This window comes from Syngnathoides biaculeatus, chromosome 22, assembly GCF_019802595.1.
Source record: "Syngnathoides biaculeatus isolate LvHL_M chromosome 22, ASM1980259v1, whole genome shotgun sequence".
Lineage (NCBI taxonomy): Eukaryota > Metazoa > Chordata > Actinopteri > Syngnathiformes > Syngnathidae > Syngnathoides > Syngnathoides biaculeatus.
The window spans coordinates 15,109,612-15,130,898 of NC_084661.1; the positions used below are offsets into that span (position 1 = coordinate 15,109,612).

Below are 21,287 nucleotides of genomic sequence, written 5' to 3' on the forward strand. Positions count from 1 at the left end.
GCAGCGTATTTTTTTTCCTTAACTTTTCCAAATAATTATTTTTACTGTGCGTTAATCGCCAGTTTCGTGGCTGTGAGAAAACATTCCACAGGTAAGTTAGAAAGATTTACTTTGACACTGTTAAAGTTTGTTTGTAAAGTTTTTTTTTTTTTTTAATTTCTGATTAGCTTAATTCACTCGAACAAAGTTTTGTTTACCTGTGTCTTGCCTTTATAGGCCGACGGTTTTTCGCCATGTCAATATTTTCCCATACTTCATCTGCGGATAAGCAAGAAAACATATTCAGTGAAATTTTTGATGAATTTCGTAATGCAGAACTCTGCAAATTGGATTTGATTTTCAAATGCGAGGAAACAAGTTGAAATTTTCTGTCTGAAATAGGACGTCGCAAAGACAACAAATGAACGATGCGTTTACTTGTTTCCAAAAATATATCTAACTGATTAACTTGAATTTTATGTTTTTAATGACCAAAAATGCTCATTTTTTTGCTTTGTTATGATGATAGTGCTTCACAGCGTATTTTGAGAAAAGCTAACATGTCACGGAAATCATGCCCGAGGTAATATGCAAGGTTTCTCGCTGGTCACGGCGTTTTCTGTCTTTCCTTTGCACTTGGCCTTTTTTTTGGGCTTACCAAGTCGAGTTAAAAATCCTTCATGTTACCAGAACTGAAAAAAATGTCAAGGTCACGCGACCAGTTTTAATTCTACATGCCAAACTTTGAGAAAAAGCCTACCATAATCCAACCTATAAATCACGTACGCCACACGTTTTGGGAGTACCAAGATGGCGGCCAACTGGCTTCAACCAATCGACACAGCGCTGGATATGTAGTCTATTGTTTTTTGAGATCAATGGTGCTTTGTAAATGTGTGAACTTGCTTGAGTTTTGCATGGCCACATTGTACTGAGGCATCTTCTGCGTTTCAGGCACGCCATCACCTCGTGTAAATTTTCCTTCCAGGTGGAATCCCGCAGCTGATTTTCACAGACGGAGCAGACGTGATGATGGCCGACGTCCACGGCCACCACGTTCGAACTTTGGTGGCCGCTCAGGGCAAGGGTTTGGCCGTCGGCGTCGCGTACCACAGGCACAGCGAGACCATCTTCTGGAGTGACACATACAACAAAAAGGTACGCCCTCGCCTGGAGACTTAAATCAAGATCAGCAGAATTATTCCCTCCCTATTTTTATTTTTTTGCCCCCAGGTGTATTCCACCAACTACAACGGCGGAAACATTAAGGAGGTTCTGTCAACTGCGGTCCCCAACGTGCAGAACCTGGCCGTGGATTGGATCAACTTCAAACTGTACGTCTTGGAGGCCGTGGTGGAGCGCATCGACATGTGCGACTTTGAAGGAGGGAATCGGGTCACCCTGGTTGCCGAGAACCTGCAGAGTCCTCATGGCCTCGTCCTGGACCCTACTGTGGGGTGCGTTGAAATCATCTGATCACGTCAAAATAATTTCATTTATACAAATTGATTTGTACTGCCTTTAAGACAAAGGATTTTTGAGTTTCATATCAATTTACTTGTAATTTTCTCATTTAATTTACTTTTGTGTCCAGGATTTTGTGATTTGTTTGTCATAAAATGTATCAGTTTGAGTAACATTTCTGGTAGAGAAAAAAAAATCTGTTTTTCATTTTTCAGTGCAATTAATTTTGTCATGTAATGGTAAATTTCGAATTTAAAGTTAAAACTTTCAATATTTGTGATTATATTTAGTCTGTAAATAACATCAAATGTAGTTTAATTCAGTCCCATTTATTTGTAATTTGAAAGCAGTAGTTCAAGTATTAATTTAAATTTTGAAAAAAGTTTGAATGTAATTTTTAAATATACAAAATAATAATATTTTTTTTTAAATTAGATTTGGTTCTATCATTGTCGTAAATTATTTTTTAAAAATCTTATTAAAAATTCCTCCCGTAATGATAATGTGTTAATGCACGTCATATGTCTAATTACATGTAATCACATTTTTTGAAATGATAATTTAAGTACGGTCACGATTTTTTAAAATAGAATTGCATGTAAATATTTTTCTGCATATTTTCCGTGTAATTTTGTTTTAAAAACAAAGTATTTGGAAATGGGTGCATTTCATTGGATATCCACCTGATTTTGTTCCGCTGAAGGGGCAAAAACCTGCAAAGACATGACGGTGTGATTCCTTTGTATTGGTTTTGCAGCTACATGTTTTTCACCGACATGGGCTTCGCCAATGAGGAGATGAAGCTGGAACGAGCCTTCATGGACGGCAATAACCGTGTGGAGCTGGTGAAGACCCGGCTGGGCACGCCCACGGCAATCAGCCTCGATCTGGTCACCAAAAGGGTCTACTGGTCCGACAGCCACTTTGACACCATAGAAACGGTCACCTACCATGGTTTGGACAGGTAAACGGCGCACTGGGATTGTGGATTCTTCTGGCCGTTCGTCGGGCTTCGCGGCCATTTTGCGGTTCTCCGTCCAGGAAAATGGTGCTCAACGGCGGAACCCGGGCCCCACACCCTTTCGGCATGGCGGTCTTTGAGAACCATGTCTTCTTCACGGATTGGTCCAAGATGGGGGTGGTGAGAGCCAACCGCTTCAACGGCAGCAGCCCGGCCCTCCTCTATCGTACCGCCAAGCGGCCCGGCCATGTTGTCGTCTCTCACTCAGTGCTGCAGCCTATTGGTAAAGCTTTCACCCGACCCCCCCCCATTTGACTACATGAGTCCGATATGATCTCTCCCCCCCCTCCCACAGTGATGAACCCCTGCGGCCGTCACAACGGCGGCTGCCAGCACATTTGCGTCCTGAGCCACCGCACGGACAACAACGGTTTGGGATACCGCTGTAAGTGTCGCCATGGTTACGACCTGCACACGGACCTTCGCACCTGCTATAGTGAGTTTATCAAAATCATCTGATATTGCTTCCATTGTCACTTCAACCTGTACGCATCCTTTGAATTACTTACTGCCACGGACCACAGGAATAGTTGGAATTAACGTTTAATACCAACTGCGACAAGGCCAGTCACAAATGCAGTTCGTGTCAAAGTCCAGATAAAGAATCTTGGTGGATTGGGACCAGTTCTGCACAGATCACTTGGACTTTATTCCTCCCTACACACCTGCAATTTACGTTATATTTCCATTCCCAGCGATGTACATTTAAACCACGGACCCTTACTTTTAATTTCCATCGACAAGGAGGGCGGTGAAAAGATTCTAGCGGGCTTAAATAAAGTCTTCCTGGATTCGGGGTACGGTAATTCCCGGCCCACAGAGCGCACCTGGTTATAAGCCTCACCCAGTACATTTGTAAAGGAAATACCATTTGGTACATATGTAGGCCGCAGCCGTGTAGAAGCTGCAAGTGCCCACATTGAAACCCACATTCCAACACGAGATATTTGCAAAGAAAGACTGTACACAGAGAGGTTAAAAAAAAAAAAAAAAAAAAACATACCGGTAAAAATCACTGAGACACGTCAGTAACACGCTAGTGCAGCGCTCACGGGGCCGGACCGGTAAAAGTCACTTCCTCGGCACATATATTCCACCGGTCTCACTCTTACCTTTTCCGCTCGAGTGCCCCCTTGCGACCGTTAGTAAAAAAAAAAATCACAAATTAGCCGCATCACCGCATAAGCCGCAGGGTTGAAACCGTGTGAAAAAAGCCGCGGGTTATAGGCCGGAAATTATGGTATATATTGGAGGTATTTTCCTGTTTTGGGACTAAGTTGGTACATTTTTGCATTTTGGGTATTTCTTTGATGATTCTGTGCTAATCGTCACTTATAGGCAGTGGTACATTAAAGGCATTTTCTAGTAAGCAGAGTTTTTTTTTTTTTTTTTTGCATTTCTGCATGCCAAAACGTTTTACGTGTTGAACAGAGGTAAAGAACTATCTGCTGATGGCCACCTTCATGGCCGTGCGAGGGATCCCGCTCAACATATCCGTCCAGGAGGACATCACCTTGCCCCTCACGGGGCTCGGCTCGTCATTTTACGGCTCTGCCGTGGAGTTTGACGGCAACGAGGAGGCTGTTTTCTACGACGACCGGTCCCGGGGAATTATTTACAAGTCCAACCTTAATGGGAGCGGTAAGTATGCAGTACACCAAAATGAAATGATGTACACACACCTACACACTACTGCACTGTGTAATGAAATCAATTTCAAGAACAAGAATGTACATTGCATGATGTATCTAATATTTTAACGGCATTTCAACAATGACAGATTTATTTTATACGTCCTACATATTGGATTGCGTGAGTTTTGCAGGCGTTCCTAATGACGTGTACTACAGTACTTGTATGTATTATGGGCATTTTAATGTTCTCCTCTCTCGTGATTATAGTTTTATACTAAATTCTATTCATACCTTTTTTGACATTGACATTCTGTGATTCCTCTCTCAGTTCAAGAGATTTTGACCGGCCACGGGGCTTCTACCGTTGAAGCCATGGCCTATGACTGGACCGCCAAAGTTTTGTTCTGGACTTCCAGCTCCCACAAGACGGTGGTGGCTTTCAGAATCCCAGACAAGTCCCGGCGAGACATCGTCACCGGATTGAGATACCCGAAGGGAATCGCAATGCATCCCGGCGCCGGGTGAGTCGTCATTTGGATCCATCTGATGAAATGTTAGCGGAAATGTTTTCTGTGCTGTCTTGAGTTTGAATTTCAAACATTTCTTCACGTCAAAATATTCAGTTCCAACAAAAATAAATAACAATTCAACACTGTATCTCAATTCAAACTCCCTCTGTGCAAAAGTACATTTAGATGTCTCCATGTAGGTAACATGTAAAAGCCAGAAAGATTGAAATCAGTCTTTCTAAATTCATCCAACATCCAGCCAATCACGTTGCTCTCCATCGGTCATGTGACACTGACACCAGGTGTGTGCATGCTGTTTGTTTTTATTTCCCCTTTTGAAACTATCGTTTTAAAAAATGGATAAATTGTACAGGTTATGCTGGGTAACATTCATGGCGAAAACATTTTGAAATGGCTTATCTTTGCTCACATATTAAAAAAACTGCCGTTTAAACAAAGGCGTGTAGACTTTTTCTAGCCAACGTACTTCTGCAACACGCACTCAACAACACGCAAATGTGCACTCGTGTCTGTGTGTGCAGCTACTTGTTCTGGTCTGACTGGTATCGTCCGGCGGTCATCATGAGGGGCTTCCCAGACGGCAGCAACGCGGTCCCGTTGGTCAATACAACGGTCGGATGGCCGTACGGACTTGCCCTCGACTACGTGTAAGCATATGAACATGACGTACTGGCGTCCAAAGTCATCTTAGCGTGTGTTTATAAAACTCGTTTGTTTTGCGTGCGTGTCTTCAACAGACAAGACCGCCTGTACTGGGTAGACTCCCTCTTCCATCAGATTGGAAGCGTTGACTTTCAGGGAAACAACAGGCAGACCTTCACCAATATCGGACAGATCACAAATCCTTACTCTTTGACTGTTTTTTCAGGTCTGTTTATTTGCGTCACAATGTTGAACGAAAGCTAAGCAATCCCGAATGAGAGGTGTCGAAAAAAAAAGCTCTCTCTCTCTCTCTCTCTCTCTCTCTCTCTCTGTCTCTCGCTCTCTCTCTCTATATATATGTGTATATTTGTTGTCAGTTTGATTGTAACATTACGCAGTTTGAACATAAACAGTGCACTTAAACATAAGACAATAAAATATTGAATAATTTATTTATTTTTTCGTTTTATTTTAAAAGTTATTTTTTTAATAATTTATTTTATTTTAAAATATTTAATAATTTTAATCAAATGTATTGCGCAAACTAGATTCGTAAAAATGGGCTCTACCTGTGAATTATGAAATGCAAATGTATTGAACCTAATAGTCAAATACGTCTGAACTGTAGTACTTGGGAAGTGATTGATTGTGTACATTTAAGTTGTACCTGTACCACACTTTAAGTCGATGGGCTGAATTAAAAGAAATAAATTACAAATGTAACGTGTCAGATAAAAGATAAATACATAAGCCTTGTAAAGTGAACTAAAGTATTACCTCTGCATAAAAGATAATCTACATTTGAAATGATTTATAAATGATGTCATGTATTAGACCTAATTTTATGCGGGCGTAGATTACCACTATTTCACGACCACCTTTCCTAAACACACTTATCAATGAATTTTTACTTCTTCAGAGTCAAATAATGCACATTTGTACCCCGTAGACTACCTGTATGTCGCTGACACCAGGACCAGAGCGATATATGAGATGAGAAAAAGGGATGGCGGAGGAAACATCATGATCAGACAAGGAATCAACGACATTAAGAACATCAAGGCCTACACAGCCGACCTCCATAGTAGTAAGCTCACACCATCGTGTGAAAATGTCCGAGAAAGGCGATGACGGCAAAACGCGACCTGATTTCCGCTTCACTTCACAGGTGTCAGTTCTCGTTGCAACGCGGTGCCAAACGGGCGCTGCAGCCACTTTTGCTTCCCGACTCCGTCCTACAGCCGCGTGTGCGGGTGTCCGTACGGCATGAAGCTGGAGGCCAACCAGCAGGACTGCGTCAAGGACGACAGCGTCCCGCCGCCGGACAACGACTGCGGGGACTACTCTTTCGAGTGCGACGAAGGACGATGCCGGCCCAACTCCTACCGCTGCGATGGCTATTTTGACTGCGTGGATAAGTCCGATGAGGCCAACTGCTCCCATACAGGTGACTGAACACGAGCAATGAAACACAAATCAAGCACGAAAATCTGCTACTCACAAAAAGTTACCGTAATTCCCGGTCTACAGAGCGCACCTGGTTACAAGCCTCACCGAGTACATTTGTAAAGGAAATACCATTTGGTACATACATAGGGCGCAGCTGTGTAAAAACCGCAAGTGCCCACATTGAAACCCGCGTTAAAACACGAGATATTTGCAAAGAAAGATGGTACGAAGAAAGAGTTTTATGCGCTAACGCTAGTGCTAATGCTAACAGGGCCGGTTAAAATAAAACTTACCGGTAAATATCACGGAGACACGCCACTAACACAACAGCAACACACTCGCACAGCGGTAACGCTAGCGCCGCGCGAACAGGGCCGGTAAAAGTCACTTCCTCGGCACATATATTCCGCCGGTCTCGTTCTTAACTTTTCCGCTCAGGAGCCCCCTTGCGGTCGTTAGAAAAAAAAAATGCACAAATTAGCCGAATCACAACCGCTGAATGGAAAGCGTGCGGAAAAAAGTCGCAGCTTGTAGGCCGTAAATGACGGTAATGGTATTGGGCTTTCGTGTCATATTTTAGGATGAAATTCGAAAACGCAAAATTTCACCCAAAAGTCAAGTGCCCTGTGTGTAGTGAAGAAGTATTGTAAGTGAACTGGAATGGTGACGTTACTGATGACGTGTACCAAAATTCACAGATGAGTAGATAGATGCACATGATTTAAGTACGTCTTTCCTACCCATCATCAGGAGTGACATGCTCGTATAAAGCTTTCACCTGCAACAACAAGCACTGCATCCCGAACGTGTGGCACTGCGACGGCACGGACGACTGCGGCGACGGCTCGGATGAAGCCAACTGTCCCACAAAATTGCCCACCACCTGCTGGAGCTCCTTATTCACCTGCGATAACTTCAGATGCATCTCCAAAGAATGGGTGTGCGACGGCGACAATGACTGCGGGGACGGTTCGGATGAGCAGAACTGCAGTAAGTGTAAATGTTCCCTTTTAGGAAAGTGCAGCCTGCGATGGAAGGGACACAAGTCGCACTTGGCGTGTTTAGACTCGTGATCTCAGGTCCAAAAGTCCTGGAGTGCGGATGATGAAACTGTAATTACCAACTTCCTGACCCGGGTTCCAAACTGAACTCAACTGCTACGTATATTAAAAGTATTTAGAACCTGAGACTCAATTGATCAAATTTGAGTAAATTTACCGCACTTTCCAAACGTCCAAGCAGGTTTCTGTGACGATTTCCGTGACGTCATCCACTAATCCTGCTTGTACCGTTTCTTAGATTCCACCATCACGACGTGTGGTTCTAACTTCTTCCTGTGTCCCAACCACCGCTGCATAGCCCTCACCCTCGTTTGTGACGGAGACCAGGACTGCTTGGATGGCTCGGATGAGAAAAATTGCGGTAGGGAAAAAAAAAAACTTTGTCATCTGTTGGAATCTTTTTAGTTTTGTGTTGACTACCACATCTTTTTCTCCCAACAAAGAGTTTTCCTGCGCATCTTATGAATTTAGCTGCGCCAGCGGTGACCAGTGCATTACTTACAGTTACAAGTGTGATGGAGTGTTTGACTGCAGGGATCATTCAGATGAGCGGAACTGTCGTAAGTTTTGCCACATAGATGAACTTGTCATCATTTTTGTCAATGCGCTGAATCAGTCTGTACCCCTACCCCCATCCCCCTCAGCCACTCGTGGCCCGGGCTTGTGCCACGACGATGAGTTCCAGTGTCAAACGGACGGGTTCTGCTTACCGAAGGAGTGGGAGTGTGACGGCCACCCCGACTGCGAGGACGGTTCCGACGAGCACAACTCCTGCCCGCCCCCCACCTGCTTACCCAACCACTTCCAGTGCTCCAACAAGCTGTGCATCCCAAAATACTGGTTGTGCGACGGCGAAAACGACTGCCGGGACAATAGCGACGAGCAGAACTGTCCCACCCCGCCATTCAAATGTCCCAGCGGCCAGTGGATGTGTCCCACCGACCAGGTGTGCATTGAGCAGGGCAAAGTGTGCGACGGCCAGAAGGACTGCCCCAACGGAGCCGACGAGTCGCCCGTCTGCAGTGAGTTTCGCTCACAGTTCATTCTTTAGATTTTAACCATCCAGAATCCAATCGTTCCATGCACGTAACGTAGAACACGCACACAGAGCAACAATATTATGAATTACTTACAGTACACTACTCGCCTGTTGTATAATTTCCCAAAGATGAGGAGGATTGCGGACTGAACAACGGTGGCTGCAGCGACATCTGCTTTCAAGGACCTTTCGGGGCCGAGTGCAAGTGTCGGCCGGGTTTCCAGCTGCTCAACGACTCCAAGACGTGCGACGACATCAACGAGTGTCTCATCCCGGGGTTCTGCAGCCAGGAGTGCTACAACAAGAAAGGAAGCTTCCGCTGTTACTGCTCTGCCGGTTACCTGCTGGAGCCGGACGGGCGCACCTGCAAAGCTCTAAGTGAGATGTCACATATGTGCAAGTCTTGAATCTTATCCTGAAAGTTACATCAAGCAAGCCCCACGGCATGTCAGCATGAGCCTAAGCTAGCAACCGGTGTTAGCCAGGATACGATGATCTGCCATATCCGGATGAGACGTCAGACAATTCATTAGAAAATATTTGCATTTCGATGTTTTCCTCTTTAAGGAAAGTTTGCCGCCGCCGCCACTCACAACATGCCTATTATTCACTATTAGCCACTGTCTTTACTTCTGTTAGTTAGCCGTACTAACTCAATCACAATCATGTGCTTTTTAAATGGGACCAAAACCGTCGTCTTCTCAAAAAAAAAAAAAAAATGCGTAACTAAATGATTTTTCGTTAATGTTTGACAAGTTAAAAATCAGCCAAAGTGTGAAGTTAGTCTTGCTCGCCAACTGTATCCTGATTTTTATGGTGAGCTAAGTCCTAGAATGTATGACTAAAGTCTAACTGAAGAAAATACAACATTGAACATTTGAATGAATTCATTCTTATTGTTCAAATTATTCAAATTTATTTTAGACCATGAAGCCGCCGTGCTCTTGCTGGCCAAGCGCAGCCAGATCATCGCCAACAGGGTCAACGCAAAGCCGCCGTCCATCAGTCCCGTGGTGAGCGGGTCGAACATCGTGACCGTAGACTTTGACCGCGTGACCTCCAGGGTGTACTGGGCGGACGCCTCCCAAAAGAAGATTTGGAGTGCCTGCCAGAATGGGACCGAAAAGCGGGAAGTAGGTCTATCTTCCGTTGTGGTGTATTTTACTCAGCAGTGTACATCTACAATTTAAATTCTGCCTTTACAAAGCACACTGAAAAGCATATTTTTAGTGGTCATCCTTCAATTGTTCTCCAATAATTTACAATAAATTTGCAATAAATGTGTCCGTTCAATCCACCAGTCCGTATTATGGACAGCGTTCATTGTGCGGTCTTTGTTGCTCCAGATTTTTTCAAGTGGCTTGATTGTGCCAGAGAGCATTGCGGTGGACTGGATAGGGAGAAACCTTTATTGGACCGACTCTGTCACCGAGAACATCGAGGTGTCCACTCTGGATGGTCACTTCCGAAAAGTGCTGCTCAGTAAAAACGTTACCAGCCCCCGTGGCCTGGTTTTAGACCCTCGCAACCAGTAAGCAAGCAATAAGTCGGCCGATTTTATTTTTTGTTGCTTGAGTAATTTATTAAGCTTCTTCTGGTCACCCCTCACAGTACCAACGTGATGTTCTGGACGGATTGGGGTCAGAATCCGAGGGTGGAGCGAGCCTTCATGGATGGATCCATGAGACAAGTCATTGTCAGTACAAAGATATACTGGCCCAATGGCTTGGCGCTGGACTACACCACACGCAGGGTCTACTTTGCAGACGCTTACCTCAAATATATCGACTACTGTGACTACGACGGGAAAAACCGCCATCAAGTCATGGCGAGCGACATGGTACGTTAAATTTGAATCAAATCGCAACCAGGACAGAATCGGGATCCCAGTAAACGTTTCTCGGGTTGCAGGTTCTCCAGCACCCGCACGGTATGACCATCTTCGAGGACAAGATCTACTGGTCAGAGCGCTACACCAGTAAAGTGATGAGCACGAACAAGTTCCACGGTGGCAACGTCACCGCCGTTATGATCAGCGTATACCAGCCCATGGGCATTGTCATGGACCATCCCATCAAACAGCCTTCAGGTGACCACTCAGAACCTCACGGAATTGGTTCTTTATGAGAATGAGTGCATAATGTCTGGATAAGGTGAAAAAAATAAGTTTAGATTAATCCCTGTTTATTTTTCCAGTTCCCAATTTATGATTTTTTTTGTCCTATAACGGTCTAGGATAGCTCCCGATGGAGACAAAGTCCGATACGAACTGGTCTCAAGTCATGCTTCTCGACTGAGAGACAAGCTGCGTTTTGTCTAAGTTTAGCCTGGGTGGTTAGTGGAAGTTAAGAAACTAAATCTAAACTATTTAATTTTCACTGACTGTTTTTTTTTTTTTTTTAAATTGATTGTGTCAATACTTCCAGCCACATTAGTATTTTGTCCAACTGTGAGTCAAGCATCCCGCCGAGTTTGTTTGAAGGTCAAACGGTGTTTTCTGGTCCGCAGGCCTTAATCCATGCAGAGAACATCTGTGCGGTCAACTGTGCCTGCTGTCGGGCATCAGGCCAAGATATTACACCTGCCACTGTCAGTCTGGATGGAAACTGGATGATGATAAACGCACCTGCAAGAAAGGTCCTTTTTTTTTTTTTGTTAAAGCTACATACGTCTCCACTTTGCGTGAAAATAATCTCCGTTTTGACTCTTTATTTCAGACGAAACGCCCTTCTTGATGGTGGTGAGAGATTCGGTGATTTTCGGGATCCCTCTCGACCCGGCCGACCCCTCCAACAACGCGATGGCTCCCGTGTCAGGCATCCACCAGGGGCAGGATATTGACTTCGATGACCGGGAGGAGTTTGTCTACTGGGTTCAGTCCTCAGTGAGTGGGCATGCTAAGTTGAATTCAAAAGACATTTGACATTCCAGTCCTGCCAGTTGTCACATTCACCTTTGCTTCTGCCAGGGTTCTATATGGCGAGTGCACACCAATGGCACCAAGAGGTCTCCGTTTGCGCCAGCTGCTCTGATGGGCGCGCCGTCTGCTCTGGCTTTTGATTGGATAAGCCGAATCATGTATTATAATAACCCCACTGCTAATTCCATCGAGGTAAGACGGGTCAGAACGTAACAGACAATATGAATTTTGGAACCAGTCCTATACTGCTGGGTCTGATTTTTTTTATTCCCATGTTGACTTTTTTGGGAGGGGCATATTTATGAATGTAAATATAAAAACTAAACCCTTGTTTTAGGTTATCCGTGTTGATGGAATTCAGTATTATCGTAAAACCCTCATCACTTCTACTGGGAAACCAGAAGGCGTAGGAAATCCTGTCGGAATAGCCGTCGATCCAGCCAGAGGGTAAATCGTCTGCTTTATTTCCTAATAGAACGTCGCGGTGTGGATGATTGAATGAATGAAAATTGTTGGGATTCTACACCGCCACAGGAAATTATTCTGGACGGACAAAGGATCCGATAACGGGGTTCCTCCAAAGGTCGCCAGCGCTGACATGGACGGGAGCAACCTCAGGATCCTCTTCACAGGCAACCTGGCAAATGTGGGCTACATCGCTGCTGATATTTCCACCAGGAAACTTTATTGGGGCGTGTCAGGCTCAGGAGTGGTATGTCCATAATGCACGTTTCATATACAAACTTAATCGATTCTGTGTAGTTTTTCCATCATATCCGTATTATTTTTTTAGATCGAGAGCGGCACCGTGGACGGGGGGAGTCGGGTGACAGTGGTCAGTGGCCTGTCTCACCCGTGGGGGTTGACTGTCTACCAGAGCCATCTTTATTACACCGACTTGGACTATCAGGTCATCGAGAGGGTAGACAAAGAGACGGGCGCCAATATGGTGGTAATGAGGAGTGGCCTGCCCAAACTGCGGGCCATCAAAGTGCACGCCAGAGACAGTACGTGGACTTATATTTAATCATTATTTACATTGTGCAGAATGTAATGTAAACTTTAACAGATTGATGCAAACCTTGGTGGAGGAAGAAAAAAGAAAAAAATGGCTGTGATCTAGTCAATACCCCCAAAATCTCCCTGTTGTCTGTACTTAAGACTCAGCAGGGATGACAAACGCTTGCAGCTCCAAAAACGGTGACTGTCCTCACCTCTGCCTGCCCAAACCCAACAACCAAAGGACCTGCGCCTGCACCATAGGCTTTCACCCGTCTCCGGACGGCTCTCGTTGCGAAGAGTTCGACTCGTTCGCCGTCGTCTCCACGCCCAAGTACATCCGCGGCTTCCACATCAACAGCTCGGATCATTCTGAGGCGATGGTGCCCATCGGCGGATGTAGGTTGGCTTCTTACTGCTGCACGTTATGTTACGTGAGACCGTTTTCTTTGCCACGTTTGTGAATGACTGACTGTAACGAGTGTACTTTTGTTTTTGCAGCTTCTTACAGCATGAAGAAGAACTTGGCCCTCCACATAGAATCTGGCTATGTCTACTGGTTTGACAACAGCTCCTCCAGCAACTACAAGGGCATCTACAGGGGCAAAACAGATGGATCATACTACCAAAGGGTGGTCTCCGGTGGGATTGGAAGAGGAGGCATCCACGGTCTTGCAGTGGACTGGGTTTCCAGTACGAATCTAATCCTATTCAATCATTTTTCTCTTCAAAATATAGCGAACCCCAGCTTATTCAGGTTTTTTTTTTTTTTTGTTACCACGCTAAGATCCACCAAGATGGCGCAAAAGCTTTGGTTAGATGGAAAACTAGTAATTGATGTCAAGAAAGTATCTTTAACCTGAGTTTTGAGGAGCTACCTTTAGCCTGTGTTGTTAGTGGAAATTGTGGAGTCTTAGCATGTAAATGTACACTTCCAGTGGCTTTTTTTAAAAAAATCACATTCTTCCTAAGCCATTTATTTTTTTTGTATTTTGATATTGAAAAGAAGTTTGAATTTGTACTGTACATGTTTTGGGATCATAGTTTGTTGTGGTACACTTATAGTTGACTTTTTGGTGCTTTTTCCCAGTTTGCGGGAGGCTCCGTCTCGAGATAGCGATATATTGACTGTCAGCAAAGCATGCAAATGCCTTGTTTGTGTTTCCAACCCCATCTTTGTTGATTTCCGCAGACAACTTGTACTTCACCAACACCTTTGACAGTGAGACCTTCCTGGAAGTGCAGGCCATCAACACCTCCTACCGACTGATTCTCCTCAAGTCCTCGCACGACAGGCCCCGCGACCTGGCCGTCAACCCTAAGCAGCGCTTCCTCTTCTGGACCGATGGCGGCCAGACACCCAAGATAGAACGCGCCCTGCTGGACGGCACAAACCGCACCGTCCTGGCATCCGAAAGCGTGCTGTCTCCCGGTGGCCTCGCTGTTGATTACACCAACGACTTCCTCTACTGGACGGACGACGTTCTGGACATGATCTCACGGATGGCCGCGGACGGTTCACAGAGGGAGATAATCCGCTACGGAAGTCGCTATCCGTCTCCCACTGGCGTCGCTATACTAGGAAACGTCATGTTGTGGGTGGATAAAATACTTGGGAAGCTTTTACAGGCCAGTAAAGAGCCAGGCAACCTTAACCAGACGGAGGTGAGCGATAAACGCAGAATATGGAGTTGCAAAAACTCGCACTCAAGCATTTTAAATGTCTGACTCATCAGGTAATCCGAGACAATCTCGACGGTGCCTCGGATGTCGCCATCTTTGACCCTCATGTCCAACCTTTAGCGGCCCACCAGGTGGGCTTCAATCCGTGCCACGAGGACAACGGGCGCTGCCAGCAACTCTGTTTCGCTATACCAGACCAGGACCATCCAAAATGCGCCTGTGCCCACGGGTCACTCCTCAACAACGGAGTAACCTGCGGTTACGGGCAAGATGATTTTCTAATCTTCACCACAGAGTACACGCTGAACAGCATGAGGCTGGACCCCCAGGATCACAGCACTCCTTTCCCGGCATTTAACCTGGGCTACAACTTGATGGGGTTGGATTTTGACTCCAAGGAGAGGCGTGTTTTCTTCACCCAGTACATGGGCTTGGGCAGGAGCAGGATTGGTTACGTCACCACCACCTCCCCTAGTAGCGCACCCACCATCGTCGCTTCAAGTGAGTTGAACACTGAACGGAGGGGCTGAAACATGTGGCACCAGAAACTGGTTTTAAATCATTTATGTATGATTTTTTTCCCTCATATGTTAAGGACGCTTAACATTGTATTCCTCTTGCGCTTTTCAGATTTGGATGATCCCGAAGGCTTAGCGTATGACTGGGTTAACAAACGTCTCTACTTCACCGACTACTTTCGCAAGAATGTGCAGTCGATCGGCTTGGACGGGATGAACCGCACAATCATTGCCCACGCAAACCGTCCCAGAGCCATCATAGTTGACCCTTGCTACGGGTAAAATCTTCAACTTCAAGAGAGAAAATCCCAAGCTCGTGATTACGTCAATAACGGTGACGCTCTGTTGCCCGTCCAGTTACTTGTACTGGACCGACTGGAGCATCCCGGCCAAGATCGAAAGAGCCACGTTGGGGGGGAATTTCCGAAAGCCCATCATTAACAGCAGCTTGTCAACACCCAATGGCTTGGCTATTGACTTTGAGGAGAGATTGCTGTACTGGGCCGATGCGTCACAGTATGTTCACCTTCAGATTGTCTCCAAGACCAACTTCAATATTTTCTCAAGTTTTTACTCTTCATCTCGCTTCTTCCATCAGAGACAAAATCGAGCGATCCACGCTGACAGGCGCAAACAGAGAAGTAATCCTACTGGGGGTCCAGTACCCCTTTGCCATGACTGTTTTTCAACAGGATATCTTCTGGACCGATTGGACAGAACGCGGCATCTTCAGGGCCGGAAAAGATGACGGTTCTGGAATGTTGGTGCTGGGCCAGGACCTTCAGTCCCGGCCAAACGATATTCACGTTTTTGCCGCATCCAAGCAGGAGAACTGCTCCAGCTCCTGCCTGCAGTTCAACGGAGGGTGCAGTCATGTGTGTGTACCTGGTAAGCATCAAGTATTTCACTCACTCCATTTGTAGTTGAATTGAGAACAAAAAAAAAAAAAACCCCAATCATTTCCAACAGGCCCATCGGGACCAGAGTGCCAATGTCCCCATCAAGGGACGTGGTACCTGGCCAATAACGGCAAGGACTGCATCCACGACAACGGGAAGCGCTGCCAATCCGACCAGTTCACGTGTCTCAACGGCAACTGCATCAGGGCTAACTGGAAATGCGACGGCTACGACGACTGTAAGGATGGCACGGACGAGCTGGAGAGAGTGTGCGGTGAGGGAGGCCGACTTTCGTCAACTCGGAGTCATCAGGCTCAAAACATGTTCTTCCTACGCCCTTGATAACCTGCAACATTTCCCAAGCCTCTTTTGACAAATGCAGGAGTACAAAGTATAGATACACATTTTCACATTTGGAGTAAAAGCAAAAAGTCAGCAGAAAAAGAAATACGAAAGTCCAGTAAACAAAAGTACCAGTGAGGCAAAACCGGGAAAACCCATGACTGTGTCGTTCTTATCTCTCCCCCCCCGCGCAGCCTTCCACACTTGCTCGGGGAGTCAGTTCACTTGCGACAATGGCCGCTGCATACCCCTCAGCTACGCCTGTGACTACACGGACGACTGCGGCGACAACAGTGACGAGCGGGGCTGCCCCTTCCCCACTTGCAACCCCGACTCGGAGTTCACTTGCGCCAACGGCCGCTGCATCAACGCGGACTTCGTTTGTGACGGATACAACGACTGCCGCGACAACGCCTCGGACGAAATCAACTGCCGTGAGTCGGTTGCTTCCCGTACAGCTTGCAGTGATGTTTCATCATAAAATCTACACGATGTACAATTGTACAGGATGTAATCTCAACAAGGAAGTGCAAATTCCACAGATCATTATGACTGTGATGAATGATACTGCCACTAAATTTCTGCTCCTGTTTCCTTTCCAGCCGACAGACAATGTCCCACTGGCAAGGTCAAATGTGAGAACACCAACATCTGCATCTATCCCGACAACCTGTGCGATGGCTCCAACAACTGCGGTGACAACAGCGATGAGAATCCTCTCTTCTGTGGTAAACTCTTCTATATTACATTCCTCGTTGCTGGAACTTTATCGCTGGGCGCTAAAGTTGAATTTCCGTTGCGGCAGCGGGTCGTACGTGCCCCCCCAACAAGTTCCAGTGCGACGGTGGGAAGTGCATCCCTGAATCTTGGGTGTGTGACATCTACAAAGACTGCATCGATGGAACTGACGAACCTCCCACATGCGGTAAGTTACTGCGACCATAAACAAAGTTTTAATTCGCTTAGGAACCATATTGTCACCATCAAACTGTAAATGCTGTCTTCCCGTCTCTTGCAGAACATCATTCGCAAACTTGTAGCGTCAGCCAGTTCACGTGTACCAATGGAAACTGCATCCCGCAGTACATGGTCTGTGATGGCAACAACGACTGCTGGGACAACAGCGACGAGGCTCCTGAGCTGCAGTGTGGTCAGATGTTTACGCCATTAAAATTTGACAATTATTATGATTTTGAAAGATACATATAACATCCTAGAATGGCGCACCGCAGAGTGCATACATCCACCGAGGTCAAATAATCATAATTTGGATCACTGTTATCCATATGCCTCTATTTTGTCATAAAAATTAGTCACCGAGCAAAACTAAAAAACACCAGGCAATAACAATTAAAAGTTAGCATCGCTGTAGTTATAATGGCTCCTTCATTTCATCACAATTCAAAATATTGGATTTAATATTGGTAATTGATAATCATAATTGCATAATTAAAACTTCCTGATCCACTTTATTTCATGATACCAAGCTCACCCTTTGCCGTGCATGTTTCTGGGGCAGGCCAGCGCACTTGCAGCCCGAACCAGTTCACCTGTCCAACCTGGCTTCCCGGTCACCCCCGGTGCGTGCCCTTAAGCTATGTGTGCGACGGCGACAAAGACTGCCTCGACGCGGCCGACGAGCTCCACAACTGCCCCAATCGGACCTGCCACATGAACGAGTTTGCCTGCTCCAATGGCCTTTGCATCTACCTCCCCTATCAGTGAGTAGGCCACCGTTTCCTCACCTTTATTTCGTCAAGGAATCACAACTGAAATCAGTTACACTGTAACAGATGTAAAAATTTCTACGGAGGCGGAATTGACGAAATTGTTCACATCCTCAACAGCTGCGACCGCGTGAACGACTGCGGGGACGGCAGCGATGAGCTGGGCTGCACTTACGACACGTGCGGCAGCACCCAGTTCACCTGTGCCAACGGGGCCTGCATCTCCTCCGCTTACACCTGCGACGGTGATAACGACTGCCTGGACGGTTCCGACGAAGCGGCCAGCCTGTGCGTGACGCCGCAGCCCACGTGCGCGCCTCAGCAGTACATGTGCAAGTCGGGCGAGTGCATCGACGTGAAGAGCGTGTGCAACGGGGTGAAGGACTGCCAGGACAACAGTGACGAAAAAGGCTGCGGTGAGGAAACGGCACTCAGAGAAAACATGTCGAATAGAAGTGGATACGATTCATTGATTCTAAAAACAGAAATGTTTATACATCTGTGTAATCGTTTGAGTGACAATAAAACCCAACTCTAAATCTTTGTCTCTATTTAGGGATCAATGAGTGCCGAAACCCTTCGGTCCACCAGTGCGCCCAGCTGTGCACGGACACGCTCACCGGTTACTTCTGCTCCTGCAACCCGGGCTTTAAGCTCATGGCCGACGGCAAAGCCTGCGAGGACCTCAACGAGTGTGTCGGCACTCCGTCCGTCTGCAGCCAGATCTGCGAGAACACCGTCGGCTCCTACCACTGCAAATGCGCGGCGGGGTACCTGCGGGAACCCGACGGGCGCACCTGTCGTCACAACAGCGGCATCAACCCGTACCTGCTGTACACCAACCGCTACTACATCCGTAACTTGACCACTGACGGATCCCGGCTGAGCATAGTGCTGCAGGGGCTCTCCAATGCGGTGGCCTTGGATTTCGACTATTCCGAGAAAAAGCTTTATTGGCTCGACGCGGGAGCGGGAAAGATCGAGAGGATGCGTTTTGATGGGTACGACAGAGAGGTGCTGGTGGAAAACGACGTCTTCGGTGCGGAGGGATTGGCACTTGACTGGGTTGGCAGGTGCGCAATTGAGAAGTTACAAGTGAAAGGCACAAAATCAAATGCTACTAAATTTGTTCTTCAGGAAATTGTACTGGGTGGACGGTTACTACGGCTCCGTTCATGTGATGGAGCTGGACGGGCGCCACATGAAGAAGCTGATTGCCGGCCACTTCACGGATGGGAACCACACTTACACCGTTAGCCGACCGAGAGCTGTGGCTGTCAACCCAAAATACGGGTACCGACATGCAAATATTGAACATTAAGCAGCTAAGAAGTTGGAGACTTCGGACACGGTTGTTTTTAAAATATTGCGTTGCCCGGTGCCAGGTGGTTGTACTGGACCGACTGGGCAGACACGCCGTATATCGGCAGAGCAGGCATGGACGGAACCAACGTCAGCGCCATTATAACAGCCAAGCTGGAGTGGCCCAGCGCCCTGACCATAGACTACGCTACCAACAAGATTTTCTTTGCCGATGCCCACCTTAACTTTCTCGAGTGAGTTGACATTGACCGCTTGTTTGTCTTATGCATACCGTACATCAGATGCAGTAATCTCTCAATCTTTTTGCAGCTTCGCAGACATGGATGGCAAAAACCGACACCGGACCATAGCTGGTACACTGCCACACGTCTTTGCAGTGTCCCTCTTTGAGGACTCGGTCTACTGGACAGACTGGAACACGCACTCTGTGGAAAAGGCCCACAAGTACACCGGTGCAGGGCGCTTGGTCATGGGCAATAACACGCACCGACCGTATGACCTTCATGTGTGCCACCCCTACAGGCAGCCACGAAGTAGGAGACTTTGTATTTGTACACTCAGTGTTCCCAATACACTAGAGCCTCGGTTCTCGAACGTCCCCATTTTCGAACAAATCGGTTTTCGAGCGAAAACTTCGAGATTTTTTTTCTTTTTGCTTCTGTTTTCGAAAGAAAATCGGCACTCGAACGCCCCCGACAAAACCCGGAAATAACATATTGCGCGCGGCCGGGCCAGTTGACCCACGACATGCTTTGTTGTGAATTCCCACGGCGCTGAAAAAAACCCGTAAATAACATAATGCGCACGGCGCAAGCAGCGGATCCACACATGACTCGTTTTGTTATTGTCTATTTGAAAGACCCCTCCAAAAAACCCGGAATTGACAATGCGGGCGGCGCAAACAAGTGCACTTTTGTTATTCTGTATAACGCAGCCTCTGTACACCGACGTGTCCCGGTAGTGACTGTTGTTTTTGAGATACTTGCAGGAAATGAAGATAGACACACACAGAAAACATATCATTATTTTTGGGCAGCAGATGATGGGAATTACTGCACATATTGTCTGCAGTGGTAAATCTGAATGTTTTTTTTTTTTTTTCAGGTGAAAACCCGTGCTCGTCCCACAGCCAGACCTGCACTCATCTGTGTCTGATTGCGCCCGGTGGGCAGAAGGCCACCTGCGAGTGTCCGGATCACTTTATTGCAATTTCTCAGGGCTTCAAGATCAAATGTGTTGCAGACTGTTCCAGCACCCAGTTTCGCTGCGGGGACAACGAGAGGTTTGAAAAGTGTCCTTGATATTGTAGCTTTATAATATCAACACAGTCCAAAAGCGCATCATTCATTCATCTATCACTTAACTGCAGATGCATTCCAATATGGTGGAAGTGTGACGGCCAGTCAGACTGCGGGGACGGCTCAGATGAACCCCAAACCTGCCCGCCCCGCCATTGCCCCATCGGCCGCTTCCAGTGTCAAGATGGAAACTGCACGTATCCCGGCTTCCTCTGTGACGCTCACCCGGACTGTCCCGACGGTTCCGACGAGGACGCCGTTCTCTGCAGTACGTCAGGGGACATTCACATTTTTATAGTCATGCGACTCTTTGGATCAGAAGGCAAATATGTCGTCCGTTTAGGTGACCATCGATGTGAGGAAAACCAGTTCCAGTGCAAGAACAAGATGTGCATCCCCATGTCGTGGCACTGCGACGGCTCAAAGGACTGCTCAGACGGCAGCGACGAGGACGCCGAGACCTGCGCCCAGAGGACCTGCCGACCGGGACAGTTCCAGTGCGCCAATGGGAACTGCCTTCCGTCGAGCTACGTGTGCGACGCGCAGGACGACTGCGGCGATGGATCCGATGAGCCTTACGACACCTGCAGTGAGTGAGACCGATGAGGTCGCACGCGGGCGCCCGTGCACGCAGACGAATCTGATAATTGTCACTTCGAAGTAGAAAGTGGTGCTGTTAATTAAATGTTAAATTCATACCTTGTGCAGGTGCACGTGTACCTAATATTGTGCCCAGTGTGTGTGTGTGTGTAGAAATAC

The 21,287-nt window shown here is 46.8% G+C and overlaps 1 protein-coding gene across 4 annotated transcripts in view; it reads left to right on the forward strand.

The window, feature by feature from the left end:
• Positions 1 to 21,287, forward strand: part of lrp2b (low density lipoprotein receptor-related protein 2b) — a 40,957-nt gene that overhangs the window by 10,044 nt on the left and 9,626 nt on the right. For 3 of the 4 annotated variants that reach the window (XM_061809424.1, XM_061809426.1, XM_061809425.1), the window contains 46 exons: positions 968 to 1,137; positions 1,213 to 1,436; positions 2,201 to 2,407; positions 2,485 to 2,687; positions 2,760 to 2,900; positions 3,896 to 4,105; positions 4,427 to 4,619; positions 5,150 to 5,275; positions 5,366 to 5,496; positions 6,220 to 6,357; positions 6,439 to 6,717; positions 7,470 to 7,709; positions 8,019 to 8,141; positions 8,224 to 8,802; positions 8,949 to 9,197; positions 9,744 to 9,952; positions 10,166 to 10,350; positions 10,431 to 10,659; positions 10,731 to 10,908; positions 11,328 to 11,456; positions 11,537 to 11,703; positions 11,788 to 11,931; positions 12,077 to 12,186; positions 12,274 to 12,451; positions 12,533 to 12,746; positions 12,901 to 13,137; positions 13,240 to 13,431; positions 13,931 to 14,403; positions 14,475 to 14,922; positions 15,052 to 15,217; positions 15,297 to 15,455; positions 15,538 to 15,827; positions 15,909 to 16,112; positions 16,375 to 16,614; positions 16,783 to 16,908; positions 16,986 to 17,105; positions 17,199 to 17,330; positions 17,700 to 17,901; positions 18,028 to 18,323; positions 18,464 to 18,980; positions 19,045 to 19,200; positions 19,293 to 19,463; positions 19,540 to 19,763; positions 20,335 to 20,512; positions 20,600 to 20,796; positions 20,872 to 21,117. In XM_061809424.1, coding sequence (XP_061665408.1) covers positions 968 to 1,137; positions 1,213 to 1,436; positions 2,201 to 2,407; positions 2,485 to 2,687; positions 2,760 to 2,900; positions 3,896 to 4,105; positions 4,427 to 4,619; positions 5,150 to 5,275; positions 5,366 to 5,496; positions 6,220 to 6,357; positions 6,439 to 6,717; positions 7,470 to 7,709; positions 8,019 to 8,141; positions 8,224 to 8,802; positions 8,949 to 9,197; positions 9,744 to 9,952; positions 10,166 to 10,350; positions 10,431 to 10,659; positions 10,731 to 10,908; positions 11,328 to 11,456; positions 11,537 to 11,703; positions 11,788 to 11,931; positions 12,077 to 12,186; positions 12,274 to 12,451; positions 12,533 to 12,746; positions 12,901 to 13,137; positions 13,240 to 13,431; positions 13,931 to 14,403; positions 14,475 to 14,922; positions 15,052 to 15,217; positions 15,297 to 15,455; positions 15,538 to 15,827; positions 15,909 to 16,112; positions 16,375 to 16,614; positions 16,783 to 16,908; positions 16,986 to 17,105; positions 17,199 to 17,330; positions 17,700 to 17,901; positions 18,028 to 18,323; positions 18,464 to 18,980; positions 19,045 to 19,200; positions 19,293 to 19,463; positions 19,540 to 19,763; positions 20,335 to 20,512; positions 20,600 to 20,796; positions 20,872 to 21,117 — 9,930 coding nt within the window. The remainder of the gene's footprint in view (positions 1 to 967; positions 1,138 to 1,212; positions 1,437 to 2,200; positions 2,408 to 2,484; positions 2,688 to 2,759; positions 2,901 to 3,895; positions 4,106 to 4,426; positions 4,620 to 5,149; positions 5,276 to 5,365; positions 5,497 to 6,219; positions 6,358 to 6,438; positions 6,718 to 7,469; positions 7,710 to 8,018; positions 8,142 to 8,223; positions 8,803 to 8,948; positions 9,198 to 9,743; positions 9,953 to 10,165; positions 10,351 to 10,430; positions 10,660 to 10,730; positions 10,909 to 11,327; positions 11,457 to 11,536; positions 11,704 to 11,787; positions 11,932 to 12,076; positions 12,187 to 12,273; positions 12,452 to 12,532; positions 12,747 to 12,900; positions 13,138 to 13,239; positions 13,432 to 13,930; positions 14,404 to 14,474; positions 14,923 to 15,051; positions 15,218 to 15,296; positions 15,456 to 15,537; positions 15,828 to 15,908; positions 16,113 to 16,374; positions 16,615 to 16,782; positions 16,909 to 16,985; positions 17,106 to 17,198; positions 17,331 to 17,699; positions 17,902 to 18,027; positions 18,324 to 18,463; positions 18,981 to 19,044; positions 19,201 to 19,292; positions 19,464 to 19,539; positions 19,764 to 20,334; positions 20,513 to 20,599; positions 20,797 to 20,871; positions 21,118 to 21,287) is intronic. The other variant, XM_061809427.1, reaches the window with a different exon arrangement.